This window comes from Dendrobates tinctorius, unplaced genomic scaffold (genome assembly GCF_039654945.1).
Source record: "Dendrobates tinctorius isolate UK_male_01 unplaced genomic scaffold, ASM3965494v1 ptg000005l, whole genome shotgun sequence".
NCBI classification, from domain to species: domain Eukaryota; kingdom Metazoa; phylum Chordata; class Amphibia; order Anura; family Dendrobatidae; genus Dendrobates; species Dendrobates tinctorius.
Window position 1 is genome coordinate 13,721,425 of NW_027361673.1, and position 17,360 is coordinate 13,738,784.

The 17,360-nt window shown below is 38.4% G+C and overlaps 1 protein-coding gene across 9 annotated transcripts in view; it reads left to right on the top strand.

The window, feature by feature from the left end:
- The window catches only part of RARB (retinoic acid receptor beta), a 965,418-nt gene that overhangs the window by 690,470 nt on the left and 257,588 nt on the right, over window positions 1–17,360 (top strand). The window contains exon 1 of one of the 9 annotated variants that reach the window (XM_073568378.1): window positions 12,203–12,900. The exons of 7 other annotated variants lie outside the window; for them this stretch is intronic. In XM_073568378.1, the coding sequence (XP_073424479.1) occupies window positions 12,738–12,900 (163 nt within the window). In that variant the 5' untranslated portion in view covers window positions 12,203–12,737. Of the gene's footprint in view, window positions 1–12,202; window positions 12,901–17,360 lie in introns of those variants that run through there. One more of the 9 variants, XM_073568386.1, reaches the window with a different exon arrangement.

Below are 17,360 nucleotides of genomic sequence, written 5' to 3' on the forward strand. Positions count from 1 at the left end.
TATAGTATCTTTGTAGAATCTTTCTTTATTTCTTTCTCTCTTTCTCTGTTCTTTCATTCTCTGTTCTGTCTTTCCCTCATTTTCTTTCTCTCTCTGTTCTTTCTTTCTCTCTCTGTTCTTTCTTTCTCTCTCTAATCTTTCTTTTTTCTCTCTCTGTTCTTTCTTCCCCTCTTTCTTTCTTTTTCTTTCCTCTCTCTCTCTGTTCTTTCTTTTCTTTACTTCTTTCTTTCCCCTCTTTCTTTCTCTCTCTGTTCTGTCTCTCACTGTTCTTTCTTTGTCTCTCACTGTTCTTTCTTTCTTTCCCCTTTCTTTCTCGCTCTCTCTGTTTTCTTTTTTCTCTTTGTCTGTTTTCTCTCTTCCTTAGTGCCAGTCAGTGTGCCCATAATGCCAGCCACTGTGCCCTCAGTACCAGTCAGTGTGATCAGCAGTGCTAAATGGGTGAGATTAGGTGTGGACATGGGTGTGACTAGTTGTGAAATGGGTGTGGTTGGGCGTGGCCAAAACTTGCAGCGGCGCTCAATTGTCCATCTTTCCCTTCTTCAAAAGTTGGGAGGTATGATAGGGGCGGCTATGACCAGGGGGTCTGGTTGCCCAATAGAGAGCAGTTCTGCCAGGAATTCTGTAATCATGCATACAAAAGGGGACAGAGCTTTGGGAGGAGTACTGTACCTAAAAGCAATAAATAGGACTGAGCTGAAATACTGGGCACAGCTGTGACTACATGTTATATAGTCGTGTTAATCTCCTCTCACTTCTTGTAAACTACAAGTGTACAAAGATATTATATAGTCACCATGTGACTAGTGGGCCTGTGTAACTTCAAATGCCAGGGCTGAATTTTAGTCCCAGTCCGGCCCTGGTCAGGATTCTCTTGTGTTGACAGTGAGTGTGGTTGATCATGTGACTAGAAGTATATGATTTGCTACATTTGGGAAGCATGTCGACTAGATGTGGTTGGCTTTGACCAGTCTAATTGGAATGTATGCAAATCGCATACTAGTGGTCTTGTGACTGCCTGCGCTTTTTGTCAACACCATAGAATCCTGACAGTGTGCGGGTGTTGTGCACACTGAGAGAGTTCAGAAGTCTGTAGTCACAAATAGGGACTGCATACTTTTATCAAAAGACTGGACTGTAATTTCTTAAGACACACAATAAGCCCAAAGAACTAAAATGGGTATTTAACTCAAAAAACTTAAAATCAAAGATTGGTTATAAAATAAAATAACCACTAAAAAGTATAACCCATAAAAATATTTTCATTGTAATCCATAGATATTTAAACGTTTCTTACAGTGCATAAATACTACTGGGCATTATACAAATGAGGGGACAACATCATATATAGTATAATGAGACAGATGCCCTGGAGAACTTTTAATATGAAACGTGTGTTGGGGCGGTGGCGACCTGTCTCATTTTTTTATACATGTAAGTGTTGCCATCTTGCTTGTTTTAACTATTTATGCCTTTTAATATATAGGAAATGCTATACCTAAATATTTGTGATATGTAGTTTCTGGCTATAACTTGCTAGATTAGGCTTGAAAACACTACTAAATACTATATATGATGTTGGTCTCCTCATTCGTATAATGCCCAGTAGTATTTATGCACCGTAAAAAAAACTTTTAAATATCTATTGATTACTATAAAAATATTTTTATGGGTTGTACTTTTTAGTGGTTATTTTATAACCAACCTTTGTTTTTATGTAATTTCTTCAGAGTATTTTAACAGTCTTTATGCTGTACATTTTAAATGAAATCTGTCAGCAAGTTTATTCTATATAATCTGACAGCAGTATGTGGTAGGGACAGAAATCCTGATTAGCAGCTTTCTGTGTATAATGTATATTGACATCTGCTAATCAGTGCTGGGGGTGAGGTTGGACTAATAGGCACAAGGCAGCTCATCCTGTAGTCATAATCTCCTGCTGATAAAACGCCGATTATATTGAAACAGCAAAACACAGCCCAGTATAGGGGGCTTTACACATAGCGATATCGCTAGCAATATCGCTAAAGCGTCACCGATTTTATGACGCAGCGATATATTTTGTTTGGCTCTATTATGGGCCTTTTGTGCTTTCTACATATCATTTCATGACTTTTAAATGTTTTGATATGGTGTTGTCTTTCTGTAATCAATAAAATTTGTAATTAATGTGGTGATCCCTGTGTTTTTGGTCAGTAGCTTTCTCTACTAATTTCTCAGTGCATGTTTATACTGACTACAGGTGTATCCCTAACTTATATTTAGTAGTGCCCTCCTGGTTTCTATTTCTTATAGTGCTAGCGATATCGCGACATGTGATACTTACCTCCGACCGGCCTAGTCCATTTCTCGTCGGCGACTTCCTGCTGGGCTTCCTGCTGGCGCCGACAAGTGACGCGTGGACGCGAGCGGAGGACGTCATCATCGCCGCGTCTGACAGGTAAGTAACGACCGCTGCTGCGTCGCTGGTGAGATCTGCCTGTGTGGCAGCTCACTAGCGACCATTTAGCGATGCACCAGCGATCCTGACCGGGTCGTATCGTGGTCGGGATCGCAGGTGCATCGCTAAATGTAACGGGACCCTTAGTGAGACATCACTGGAATTAGGCTCTCTTCATTTACATCAGGGTGCTTTCAGTTTACATGGCAAAAGCTTGGAGACAGATTCCTTTTAAGAGGTTGCTCACTTTATTTCAAAAGATGTGTTGGGAGACATGATTTTGAGGCACTTACTGATATTTAAGCTTAACAGGTTGTTCTGCACTTGTTGGTGTCGCCTTCCTCAGTCTGCACAACTCTCCTATTCTCAAATGGCTGTTCATGGAGAATCGGGTAACTACACCTGGCCATCAGCCCACTACAAATGGAAAAGAGCCGATGGACAGGTCTGCTGACATGTGCCTCCATCAACTGACATTTTCAGAAAATGACTGCTGTGCGGTCTGTGAGGAAGGCTACAGTAACAAGTGACTGCCTAACTAAGGAAAAGAACCTGAAATACTTATATTTTAGTCAGTGCTAAAGAATTCTGCTCCACATTTGATAAATGATTAATGATCCAAGATTAAGATATCCCTTATCAACAGGTTAAAAAAAGATATGACTTAAGCACTTAACAACCAGAGGTAGTTTTAGTTTTGTGGTTTCATTTTTTGCTTCCCTTCTTCCCAGAGCCATAACTTTTTTTATTTTTTGGTAAAACATGAACGACATCATTGGTTTTACCATGTCGTGTACTAGAAAACGGGGAAAAAAATTCCAAGTGCGGTGAAATTGCAAAAAAGTGCAATCGCACACTTGTTTTTTGTTTGGATTTTTTAATAGTTTAACTAAATGCTCAAACTGACCTGCCATTATGATTCTCCAGGTAATTACGAGTTCATAAACACCAATCATGTCTAGGTTCTTTTTTACTTAAGTGGTGAAAAAACAAACAAACTTTGTTTAAAAAAAAAAATTGCGCCATTTTCCGATACACGTAGCGTCTCCATTTTTCGTGATCTCGGGTTCGGTGACAGCTTATTTTTACGCTCTGAGCTGACGTTTTTAATGACACCATTTTGATGCAATGTTGCGGCCACCAAAAAAATGTAATTCAAGCATTTTGATTTTTTTTCTCATCATGCCGTTTAGCGATTGGGTTAATTTTTTGTATATTAATAGATGGGGCAATTCTGAACACGACGATACCAAATAAGTGTATGTTTGATTTTTTTATTATTGTTTTATTTTTAATGGGGTGAAAGGGGGTGATTTGTCCTTTCATATTTTTTTAATTTTTTAAATATTTTTTAAAACCTTTTCCTTTTACTTTTGGCATGCTTCAATAGTCTCTGTGGGAGACTAGAAGCTGCACTTGTTCGATCGGCTCTGCTACATACAAGCGATGATCAGATCGCCTGTGCCTGTATATAGCAGAATTACTTATTTGCTATGAACTACCAGGCAGCGCTGATAGCAATTGCTATTGACATCCATAGAGGTCTGCAGGAGACCTCTGGTTGTCATGCCAACCCATCGGTGACCTGGGATCACGTGACGGGGTGGCCGATGGGTGGATTTTCGGTGCGATTGCCGGAAGCACATCTTAAATGCCTCTGTCAGAGTTTGAAGGCAGCATTTAATGGGTTAATAGCCGCGGGTGGATCACGATTCCACCTGCAGCTATTCCGGGCACATCTCAGCTGTTCAAAACAGCTGACATGTGCTGGGAATGATGTGAGCTCACCATCGGTGCTCACATCAAAGGGAGGGAGTCCGACATCGCCGTATATTTACGCCTGATTTTGGAAAGGGGTTAAAGGGGTTTTTTCCACAAACAAAAGTTCATTTTAATCAATAGATCTTGGAATAATAATTTCCACAATTAAATATGTTTAAAAAAAAATCTTCCTGTGCTGAGATAATCTTATCAATGTGCCCCTGCTGTGTACTGTGTAATGGTCGTGCCTCACCGTACAGGAGCATGATCTGATCATGCCACATCTCCTGGATGGAGAAGATGTGAAGAATATACACCTCTTCTGAGACTGCCAGGAATAGATAACACAGGTCAACGAAAAAAATTTTTTTTTCTGGTGTCCAAAATATTTTAATGAATTTGGGGTATTTTTGGGGTGCTGATTCTGAATATGTCATCAGTTTTGCCAGATTGGCTCAAGTTTTTGAGATTTTTGGTATCTTATTTATAGCACTTGTTGGTAAATGCGACGCATCATCTCATTAATTTCTTTGGATTAGTACTTGAACTGAGCAGTTCTCAATATAGTTTTGTGTTAATTAGTGTTCTAAAAGTTTGTTCATAGCTTGATTTTTGCACTAACTTTATGTTGTTGTCTGTTTTCCAGTGAAAAGCATGAACTCATCATGAAGAAGTTGTCTTAACGATCCAGACTCATTCTGTTACATTTGTGGTGAATATACACTGCCAAAACATAGAAGAAACATAACACACTTCGTAAAAAAAGTGTATTTTGCCTATTTTGGGGTTATGCTTGGGGACCAAGACAAGTTTTGGGCACCACACATAGTGTGCAAAGCATGTATCGAATTATTACGAAAATGGAGCAAAGGACAAAGAAAAAGCTTCAAATTTGGTGTTCCAATGGTGTGGAGAGAGCCAAAAAATCATCATGATGACTGTTATTTCTGTGCAGTGCAAGTGCAAGGATTCAATAAGCATAAGAAACGAAAATGGGAGTAACATGGAATCTGCAAGAAGGCCTGTCCCTCATTGTGAAGATGTGCCTGTACCTGTGTTTACCATAAATAACAGTCATCATGATGATTTTTTGGCTCTCTCCACACCATTGGAACACCAAATTTGAAGCTTTTTCTTTGTCCTTTGCTCCATTTTCGTAATAATTCGATACATGCTTTGCACACTATGTGTGGTGCCCAAAACTTGTCTTGGTCCCCAAGCATAACCCCAAAATAGGCAAAATACACTTTTTTTACGAAGTCTGTTATGTTTCTTCTATGTTTTGGCAGTGTATATTCACCACAAATGTAACAGAATGAGTCTGGATCGTTAAGACAACTTCTTCATGATGAGTTCATGCTTTTCACTGGAAAACAGACAACAACATAAAGTTAGTGCAAAAATCAAGCTATGAACAAACTTTTAGAACACTAATTAACACAAAACTATATTGAGAACTGCTCAGTTCAAGTACTAATCCAAAGAAATTAATGAGATGATGCGTCGCATTTACCAACAAGTGCTATAAATAAGATACCAAAAATCTCAAAAACTTGAGCCAATCTGGCAAAACTGATGACATATTCAGAATCAGCACCCCAAAAATACCCTAAATTCGATGAAATATCTTTGGCACCAAAAATGCTGTTGACCAGTGTAATTAATGTAGTCTGCTCTTTCCAGCACTAACATAGAGAATGAATGAATGGATTGGAGGGGTGTATGCTCGATATCCTTTCCTTTCAGAGAATTAGGGTCTTAGCGGTCGGACCCAGAGTGATTAGTAACTTTTAATCTTGGGAAAAGCCCTTTAGTTATTATTTTAATCAGTGTATACTTTGATGTCCTTAAGCTGAGTAAGCATAAAAAACACAGAGAAACATTGATTTAGAATACTTAATAATTCAGCACCGATCTGGTCTCATTGGATCTTTATTACAGAAATTAAGGTGCATAGCTCATTGTGCAAGTCAAGTATATAAATGTTATATAAGCAATTATATTACATTATTTGAAGCTAATGCTAGTGTTTGTTCGCCACAACAGACCATACAAATGTGGTCAGGGTAAAGATATTGTAACATTTTTAATATGATATTTTTTAAAGTATTGTTTATTTTACAACAATAAGCCATGCCATTAAACCATCTCCCTAATATTATTTAGGTGCCCTTGTGCCACCAAACATCTTCACCCCATCGAAGCATGTACACTGTAAGACCTCTAAATGCTTACCTGGTACCAAGAAAATAGCAGCAGATCCTTTAAAGAGTGACTTTCACCAATTTTTTCACGTTGAGCTGGAAACAGGATGCTATAGTCGCTGCATAGTAGAATGCAACAGTTTTTATTTTTTAATGTTGCCTTTCCGTCGCATAGGTATAAGCAATCAAAATATTTGGCTTTGAAACCTAATAAGTTAACATTTTCAAAGTCAAAGTGGGTGGTATGAAATTCTTTTCACCGGGGGCATGTACTTATCACCCCTGTATGATTCTGAGCAATCATATGCAGGCAGCAACACACTAGAGAAGAACACTGCCCCACCATAGCTTAGTGCAGGTTTCCTAGAGTGTGAGATTTAATCACACTAATGTCTGCTATGGCCAAGGAGCTTTAAATGGCTCTGCAGTGAGATCAGGGCTGTCATTACATCTCAAACAGGAACAAACTGTCTGCCCTGGGCTATTCCTGTGTGAGATGTAATGACAGCATGTTTTGATCTAACTGCAGAGCAGTTACAAGTCACCCTACACTACAGACTGACTGTGATTACTGACAAACAATGTGTGGGTATGGGCAATACAAACAATGTGGGTGGGTGGGTAGTACAGCAGAGGTGTCCTTGCTATGAAATGTCGACTACTGATTGGAGAGTTTGTAATGTGACACAGTTAAACTCAGCTGCACTGCCTCCTCATCCCAACCCACAGGAACTTTATCTAAAAGGTGTTAATCATCTGTGCTTTTTAATCATGTAGGAGGTTAGACCAAGCGATCACAGCTGTGTCATTACATCTCAAACACTGTGAAACCTGCTCTAAACTATGGTAGGTTGTTTTTTTTTCCTTTTGAATGTTCCTGCCTTCTTATTGTTCAGTATCATATATGGAGAAGTACATACCCCAGTGAAAACTGTCTGATAACATTCACTTGGACTTAACAAAAGTTTACTCTTTAGAGTCCAAATACTTTGATTGTTAATATTTCTGCAATGGTGAGGCAAAAAAAAAATAGTTTGTCCAATTCAACATGAAAAATTTGGTGAAAGGTCCATTTTATTTCCTGAAAATCATGAGGTGGGACCTCAATGGATCAAGCTAGTTTTTCCAAAATATCCATAGCTGTTTTATCAAATTGAGACCTAGGAAATTTGAGACTTTGAACTCTATAGTCCTCAAACTTTTCCTTTTCAATTTGTGCAGTGTAGCAGGGTGTATTATCCTTCTAACAGACACCACTGCTGTAAGGGAATGTATTTACCATGAATGGATGTACTTTGTATGCAGCAGTCTTTAAGTAGCTGGTACATGTCACAGAAACATGTACATCATTACCAGAATCATGATCTCAAAGCAGAATCCTGTCTACAGATCAGAATGCCTCCAACAGCTAGCCTTTCGTTAGCTTGTCTTCTATCTAGAAAGCATTTATTTTTGGTTTTACAAAAGTAAAACATGATTATCAAACCATTACACTTTTTTCTATTGCTTTAAGATACAATGCTGATGCATCCTTAGCAATTATAAGCACTTATAGCGATAGTTAGGGGTCAGCATGGGCACTGTGAGTGGTGTATAGCTACAGAATTCAATTATTTGCTACTGAAGGACTCCACATGGTGATATAAGCGCATATCAAAGATAATGGTGATGATGACTGTACAGTGCCTTTCAAACAGTTATTTTCCGCGGCATGGAATTACGGAATTCCCGTGGAAATTTTCATGGGAATTCCGGACGTGTGCACATAGCCTTATAGTGTAGGACATCACAGTTCAGCCCCTTTTCCCATTTGCGTATACTCGATTAGTTTATTTAGAAGATTATAAAGGAGAGGCTAATCACAATGTCATTTCAGCAAATAGAGATTGTACTGGCTCTGATTGATCATGTGATGTTTTACTAATGTAACACGGGATCTTTATTAGAGCAAAGGAGGGATGAAAACAGGAGGCTGAACAACAACAAAAAAATTGAGTCTGCTTTGTACAAATTGCTTTCTGCTCAATACCATACTATTGGAATGTTTAACAGCCATTTTGCATTTGTCTAGATATAAATTCACTAAATGTAATTTTATAGTAAATTAAGCTATCGATGATATATTAATAAAAAATCCCTCCCTTGTGCAACATGGACAACATTTACTAACAGTGTATACATACTGCTTCTGCACAAATACGCATTGACTAAAAAGAATGCCAAGTGAAGCGTGCCTTCCCTGAGCTTTTGCTGCACTCTTCCTGAAAGAGTCATTTAGAGGCAGAGTATTGAACCAGCATTTCACTCACCTGCTACCTTAAAGTCCCTGGATGTCCATGTACTCCAAAAAAGAGGGGAAAGATGAAGAGACAGTGTCGGCCGAAATTCAAGATGGCGCTCGCACTGCTAGCGGGCAGAGGTAGAGAGATGTGACAGGATATGTGGTGGAGCGGCTGCAACCCCTCAAAGGCATAATGGTTCTATTGCAGCTTCTTAACAAAAAGTTGTATCTTCAAGAGTTTTCCAATGGGGAGTCGTCCTCCTTGCTAAAAATCCTTAATGCAGTTAATAAATGCAACTTTACTCTCAATACTCTATTGGGACAAGTCGGCCATGTACAAGAAACTAATTCTGTAGTTCGTCATAATGTGCAAAAAGGGGCGGAACGCACCACAGCAGTGAAGAGCAGAGTTAGTGAGTTGGAGGACTCTTTCTCGCCTGTCCGCAGAGATATACAGAGTCATACGCAAGCAGTCTCTGCTCTGATTGCCAAGGCTGACGACCTGGAAAATCATCAGAGATGCAATAATATTAGACTGGTTTCAGTTCCTGAAAAGGCTGAGGGAAATGACCCAGATGATTTTGTTAGAAAAATGGTTACTGGATACCCTACTTTTTTTGCTGGGGAGAGAGCTCACATAGTCCCCACAAGACTGAACCCAGAGGGCAGACCCCTTTGGCCTATTCTTATCAAAAATCCTGCACTACAAGGACTGAGATATCATATTAAGTAAAGCAAGAGAGATGCAGGGCATCAAGATGGGGGGGACAGAAAATCTACCTTTTTCCCAGACTTCTCAGTGGAGGTCCAGCGCAAAAGGTACCAGTTTCTGGACATAAGGAGGAGGATAAAAATACTGGGTCTACAAAGCTCGATGATCTACCCCGCCAAGCTCAGGGTGGTCGCCCTTGGCACTACAACATTTTTTGAATCCTCAAAAGACGTACTCAGATGGCTGGATAGTCATCAGCAACAATTCCGACAGGAGGCTGGAAGGGCCCAAGGCAGCCCTACTGCACATTGATGCCTGAAGTCCTTTTTCTCACTACATGCTATTCCAATATGTTCTCTCTGTTTAAGGACTGCAGCCTCATTTAATGCAAATATGTGACATTAGTACTATTGGGGATAGAATTCATGGTCCAAACCTCTGTGTTACTTACTTTAATTTCTACATTAGTTCGGTGTGTCCCCTGTCAATATGCTAACAAAATTATATATTGTGTTTCTTCTATAACCATTAGGTGCATGCACCTGTAAAGGGTTTATTTGAACCCCATCCCTTACTAGTAAGGGCAGGTTTACAAGTTAAATGGGAAAGGTTTTACTGGTTCCCAGTTGGGGGAGATGGAGGGGAGGTTTGGAATACTTCTTCACCAACACTTGGATACTTTCAAGAGCTGTAAGACCTAATTCACAAGAATCATCTTCTTTTGTGGGTGTTCTTAAAGATCTGTACTATGATTGATTTTATTTCTTAAAATATTCGGGGGTTGAGCAATGATTCCAAAAGATTTGCAATCTTTGAATATATAAAAAGATTAAATTTTGCAATATTAGGTTACAGGAGACCCATCTAACAAAAGCCACCGTCAATCAGATACATAGACCCTGGATGGGTATACCTTACATTCTCTTTGTTCTAATTAGTCAGGGGGGTTAGTCTAATTGTACATAAAATTATCCCATTTGCACATATTGACTCTTTTAATGACTCTGAAGGTAGTTTTTTGTGGTTTGATGTAAAATCTAGCACTTTGAATGTATCATTGTTGTAGTCTATATACCTCCTCCGTATTCATATATCCCTGACAAAAAGATTTTTGTGAGACCGGTGGTTTGGCCAGATATACCCTCAGTGATTATGGGGGATTTTAATAACATTTGTAATCCTGGCAGGGATAAGTTTCTGGTGGGATGTGGTACTTTGTCTGCTTTTGGTTGCCTTATCAGAGAGATCGGACTGTTTGACATTTGGAGGGAGAAGTTAACAAACTTACAGGTCTTTTCTTGTGCTTCATCAACCTATGAATCTCTATCAAAAATTGATCTAGCCTTTTTGTAATACTCAGATGATATCATTAATTTCAAAAGCTGAATGTCTTCTTAGAACTCTATCGGATCACTCTACCCTCTGGCTACAGGTGCAGGTGACCTCGTTAAGATTCAGGTATTCAGTAGGTTGGAAATTGAATCCATTTTGGCTTAAAATTATTCATTCAATTGATAAATTTGCCTTGCTACGTTGGCACATACAGTAGGTTTGTTCACAGTAGTCGCTCATACCTACTTGTCAAACTTTCATCACAAAAATGAAATTGATCACTATCCTTTTATTGGTTACAAATATATAAATCTTTCCTTTGTGTTTATGGAGCACTTGATATGAATTTTTCAGTGCCCCAAATTCAACGCAGAATAATGGAGAGTCAACTCTTTAACAACCACTTTAGCTGTTTATGGTGCTGAAATTGAACTTTACTGGTGGTTGACTATTCATTTACAGCTACGTTATGTGACATTGAGTATTTGTGTCATCTTTTATGTACTGTGTAGCTGACATTATTATTACTGTAGCGTACATCGTTTTATACAGTGGTATCAATAATGACCCTTTTATTTCCACAATATCAAGTGGTGATGCTGAGCCAGAAAGGTCTTCATGTTGTGAACAAATGTAGTGACAGCAGATTACAAGGCCAAGTGTTGTGGGATGGCTTTCTGAAGTGGGAAGACGCACTTTTTAGAGTACACCCTTCTTATGTAGAGGCAGCGTAAGGAAAACATGGCTTTTATGGATGCCTCAACAGTGGCCTCTTGTGCTGATGGCGGGCTGCAAGAGGGGGTGATTAGGGCTACCAGAATACAAGCAGACGAACCCTAAAGGCAAACCGTGCTGTGATATAAACACCAAGGCTTCTGCCGCCGTGCCCTTAATCATTTTCCGTCTTATTGTTCCAGTAAAGGAAAAACACAAAGCTCTAATTAAATTTGACATATGTGTCTTCTCACCCCCAACCTCTCCTGTTTATCAAGGACATAGCTCTGGATTATTTGTTATCTGCAGACATGCTACTGCGTAAAAAAAAAATATATATATGCAGGAGGAAATGCATCCTTGATGCTGAAATCTCGGTGACAGTTGCATTGAATTTTAATTGAGTAAAATTATCTTCTGTGCAAAATTGGAGCAGCTAAATCTTTAGAGAGGACGATGGAAAGCTGGATTATGTATACATCTGATTAAGACGGCGAGAAGGAGCCGGTCATAGAAGAAGCACGACTGGTGACCTGTGACGACTGACACAAGAGGACTGTGTGTACGATTCCCTTCCTGTTTTTGGTTGTATATTTACATTTAGAAAGTAAATGTAGAATCCCTAGCCCAGATAATGCAAGGAGCGAGCGGCTGCCTGCATCTCTCTGCTCTTCTGCAGGGCTGCTGCTAGTCTTTAAGCTGTGTGAGAATCCTGGGAGTTGGTGATGTCAGACTGGTTTGGGTCATTTGAAGGTTAGCAGCCTGGGAAGGGTTCATGGAGAGTTCACTCGCATATATTAGGCAATCCAATCTTTCATTTTGTGTGACACAAGTAGTAGGAAGTGAGCTGTTCAAAAGCAGAAGGATCTATTCGCTGCAGAAGGGGGGACCTGAGCCCTGGATGAAATAAATGTTGTTATTTTTTCCCATTTTCAGCTCAGTTACAGCTGGAGAGCGGGTGCAGCTTATTCGCTGCTGCAGAAGGCTGCAAGCACCTCCAGGAATTTAGAGACATTTTGCCTGCAGCTGACAGCTTGGATTTCTCCATCCCCCTCGCCTACTCTGCTGGAATGGCTGGGAAGCTTGGAAAATAGTAAATGATCATTTGGATCAATTACAGGCTTTTAGCTGTGTTGTCTGTCATAATTCATGATTCTGGTCTGGGAAATAGACCAACAGCCTACGTGCCAAAAAAAAGGGGCAGAGTTTGATGGAGTTGGGTGTACTTTTAGATGCCATTTTACTCTGCACCTAAAGGAAAAGCACTTTTACAGGCATTCTGTATAGGGGGGAATCATGTTTGACTGTATGGATGTGCTAGCTGTGAGCCCTGGACAAATGCTGGATTTCTACACTGCGAGCCCGTCTTCTTGCATGCTCCAGGAAAAAGCTCTTAAAGCATGCTTCAGCGGATTGGCACAGACAGAATGGCAGCACCAGCACCGGCACAGTGCTCAATGTAGGTCCACTTACCAGCCCGCCTGGCTTTATTTTGTTCTCTTCTCTGCTCTTGACTGCATGCCATAAATGACTGAACTTTAAAGTGGCACCAATTAAAATGCATTTCTTACTTTTACATTTTAACATCACGTAAAATGAATATTTTGTGTTGAATTATTGCGTTCCTTTAATAGTCATATTTTGGCGTTTCCTGGACATGTGTACGTATACGCGCTTATTGCATGCACTTTGTCTAACGTAAGATGTTTTATTATCAAGACAAAATCAATATTAATAAATAAGATGGAAATAATAAATAACTACACGATTAAAAGTAACCTTTTTTCTAACTAGGTAAAATGTATTTTTTTTTCTGTGATTTGTATACCCACAAGTATTCTCATAGCCCAGTTCCAACGACGCTAATACTTTGTTCATGTCTAAAGCCATAATTCTTCGAAAGTTTGACCTTCGCACCTTTAAATTTGCTTTGCTCTGAACTTAGAAGTTTCTGCCCTGCTAAATAAGCCTGACTCTTGGACTGTTCAGTGTTTAGCCATCAATTATAGCCATGCCCTGAGCTTGCACATTTCCAGTAGGAGGCTTGTGAAGGAGGACAACTCTTTGCTTGTGGTCTACAAAGTCCTGTTATCTGATCTTGACACGGTGCCGGGAACACATATATTGTAAACAGTAGTGCTGCTTTAGCACTTTGGCTTCAACTTTGAGAAATGACCAAAGGCACCAGAATGCACACGCCATTCACTGCCCCAAAGAGCCTGCAGGATGCTGCCTTTCTCTGACACTGATTTAGATAAATGGCTGAGCTATTTATCACAATGGCTTAAAAACAGTTTCGACACCTTGGCTCTAGACTGCTCCCAAATGATGATACCTTATTTTTGCTTTATGAGCTCTGCATCGCTCAGGACGTCTTATTGAAGAGCATCTTCTTCCTAAATGTGTGTCCTAAAAGGTGATTCTTCACACTGATACATATCCTAAAAGACATTGACCTGTGCATAATCTGATTAACAAATAGAGCAACAGAAAGATGAGCTGAGATATGTAGTTTGTAATTTTTGTGTACGGTCTCGGCTTATGACCACATTCAAAGTTTGTAAATGCCACGTAATGTAGAAGAGGCTGACGCCATATAAAAGGTCATATAAAATATAGTTATGGAAGTAATTCAGATTATTTGGTTTACTGCGCCTTTAAAAAGTGTTATGTATCTGATATGATATCTTTTATCTGATATTTTGTAATCTCTGTAGTTCTCATAAGGGTATGCATGGATGTGTTTGTGCAATCGGTGAAGGTGCTAAACATATGTCGAGTTCATATAATATCAGAAACCTGGTGCTACCAGCCAGCAGTTTAGGTTTAGTCCTTTTGTAAAGGTGCTTTTATTCCAACTGGGAAAGCTCACGTGCTTTAATGGCATGATCAAACTAGCTTTTTAATGTGCGATTGCATGTCAATGTGTTCATAGCCTCCTCCTCCACACCAGTCCCTCGATGTTTTATAAATCTGGCCTCTACATAAATTATTTTCTAGTGCTTTCATGAAAGAGTATATAAACAGATTTTTTTTTTTTTTTTACCCCGGCTAAATTTTGGCTTGTGCAGTCAGCCTTGGACATAACCCAAGTATTAAATTCATAGCAAAAGAAAAAAAAAAATGAGGCCGCATGCTCAATCCGTGTAATAGAAGAAAAAAAAAGATCTGAATTGACTTGGCAGATGTGTAATTAGATAGATAACATGATGCTTAAGGAATTTTTTAAAAGGTGTTTTGTTATGATTTTTCTTTTATATCTTATTTGAGCTTTAAATCAGAAAAGTTAAGAAATAATAATATTTTAGCAATCGGCCCCCCAAACTCGATGTTACAAAATACATACTGTATTTGATCTCTACTTTTTTAAATAAATATTTTAGTTTTTTTAGCAATTTTTTCACACCAAGTTGATATTTTTTTTAATTTTAGTTTGTTTTTAGCATTTTTTTCACACCAAGTTTATATATTCTTTTGAAAGTATTTTATTCCAGTTTTTCAAGAGATTTCTGCGACTTCTGTCTCCAGCCTATGTTACATACATAAGTGCAGGTACCTTTTGTATTTTATGTTTCTGCTTCGAACTATTGAAGTATTTATTTTACGGCATAAAGCCTTGGTAAGATATAGTGAATAGAAATACACAGCTCTTTGTAGCTCGACACTGGAATTTAAAGTAAAGTTTAAGTAGTGAAGCTTTGCTTTTAAGAGGTATATTACATTCCACCACAGTTACCTTCTACATTTATTACAATGCTGTGAAGCGGAGATTTATATGTGTAGTTATTTTTTTGTAGCATCACAATAATGGTTGGCTGTTTTGTGCTCGGTTATGTTAAGGCTGTGGCCATCATCGATCACACCATTATTTTGAGAGGAGACCGCATTCTTTATGGTGCCATTTTGCTTTTTTTTTTCTACTCACCATGGGTGGATCAGTGATTTAAAAAAAAAATGTGCAAGCTGCAAGAATGTGTTTTCAGAGAGGGTGAGAAGACCTGGCATCTACTTGATATATGGTGGAGCCTTTAATATTAATAATATTGTTGTAATAATCATTTTTGCTCCTTTACATGTTTCACTATCCATACAACCCCCATCACATAAAGGCTTGCCCTGCCCACTCCATTGATTTTCACTACAGCTTGGGTTGATAGGGAGAAATCCTTTTGAAATTCGTGTTGCCAGTGACATGGTAAATTTGGCAAAATATGTTTCAATTTTTATTGATATTTCGCCTATTATGATATATAATAGTTAGTAAAACAAGAATTCAGGACTGAAATATTTTTCTCCAGCTGTTTACACCATATTGTTTGCATTTACCGTTTTATTTCAGCTCCGTTATGTCTCAGTGAGTCCCAAATACACCATCTAATGCATAATATATCTCAATCTTGACTGTAGTACTATGCAGTAATTCTCTTATATTTCTGACCCCATCTCCATTTACAAATGTCAAATTCTATTTAAAATTACTTCGTAGCCAAACAATTCAGAGCAGTGGTTCCTGTAGGGATTTCTGTAGACATCATGTATTGGAAATACCATTTTATATTGAGAATATTAGTCGTAGTAAAGAAATAGCTTCCGACGACAGAAGTTTATAGATAAGGTGTATGAAAGAAAGGCTTACAAAGAAAAACTAGATACGTTTTTCTAGGCGAGTATTTTGGTGCCAATTTTTATTTCCAAAAAGTAAAAAAAGATAGAATATAGTATTCTTATTCAAATGTTACCATCGTTTACTCTCTTTTGCTGAGGGTTCTTCTACTTTCTCACTTTTATTTCGCACGTATGCTCACGTATTTGGGGTTTTCTTACTGAAAGGTTGCTCCTTTAGTCTACCGTTTATTGGCAGTTTTACGATATGAGACATAGAAAGGGAAAGAAGATCGTAAACCTCTATGTACTCAATGTTTTCTACTTTAGATATATTAAGTAAAAACATCAATATCAGCATTATCATGGCATTTTGCAGAGACGAAAATCAAACCTCCAAGACGGTGGATATTGTGTTCTGCTGGAGACCTCCATTAGCCTTATTAAATCAGGAGCTTCTTATGAGTTTGCCCTATACACAAACCCTTTAAGTAATTTTTATACCTTGTACCCATCATATCATTATGGTCCAGCAATTTGGCAGTAGTAACAGATATCATTATCCCTGGAGAACTTTATATAAGTCACGCTACACTTAATAAATGGGCTTTAAAAAAAAAAAAAGACACCAGTGAGAATATTTTTCACTTTCGACAACTCTTTTTTTTAGTTTTATTTGTGATCTAAGTAAAACAGTTGTCAGTTAATATGGATCTTTAAGATCTTTATTTCGCACGTATGCTCACGTATTTGGGGTTTTCTTACTGAAAGGTTGCTCCTTTAGTCTACCGTTTATTGGCAGTTTTACGATATGAGACATAGAAAGGGAAAGAAGATCGTAAACCTCTATGTACTCAATGTTTTCTACTTTAGATATATTAAGTAAAAACATCAATATCAGCATTATCATGGCATTTTGCAGAGACGAAAATCAAACCTCCAAGACGGTGGATATTGTGTTCTGCTGGAGACCTCCATTAGCCTTATTAAATCAGGAGCTTCTTATGAGTTTGCCCTATACACAAACCCTTTAAGTAATTTTTATACCTTGTACCCATCATATCATTATGGTCCAGCAATTTGGCAGTAGTAACAGATATCATTATCCCTGGAGAACTTTATATAAGTCACGCTACACTTAATAAATGGGCTTTAAAAAAAAAAAAAGACACCAGTGAGAATATTTTTCACTTTCGACAACTCTTTTTTTTAGTTTTATTTGTGATCTAAGTAAAACAGTTGTCAGTTAATATGGATCTTTAAGATCTTTATTTCGCACGTATGCTCACGTATTTGGGGTTTTCTTACTGAAAGGTT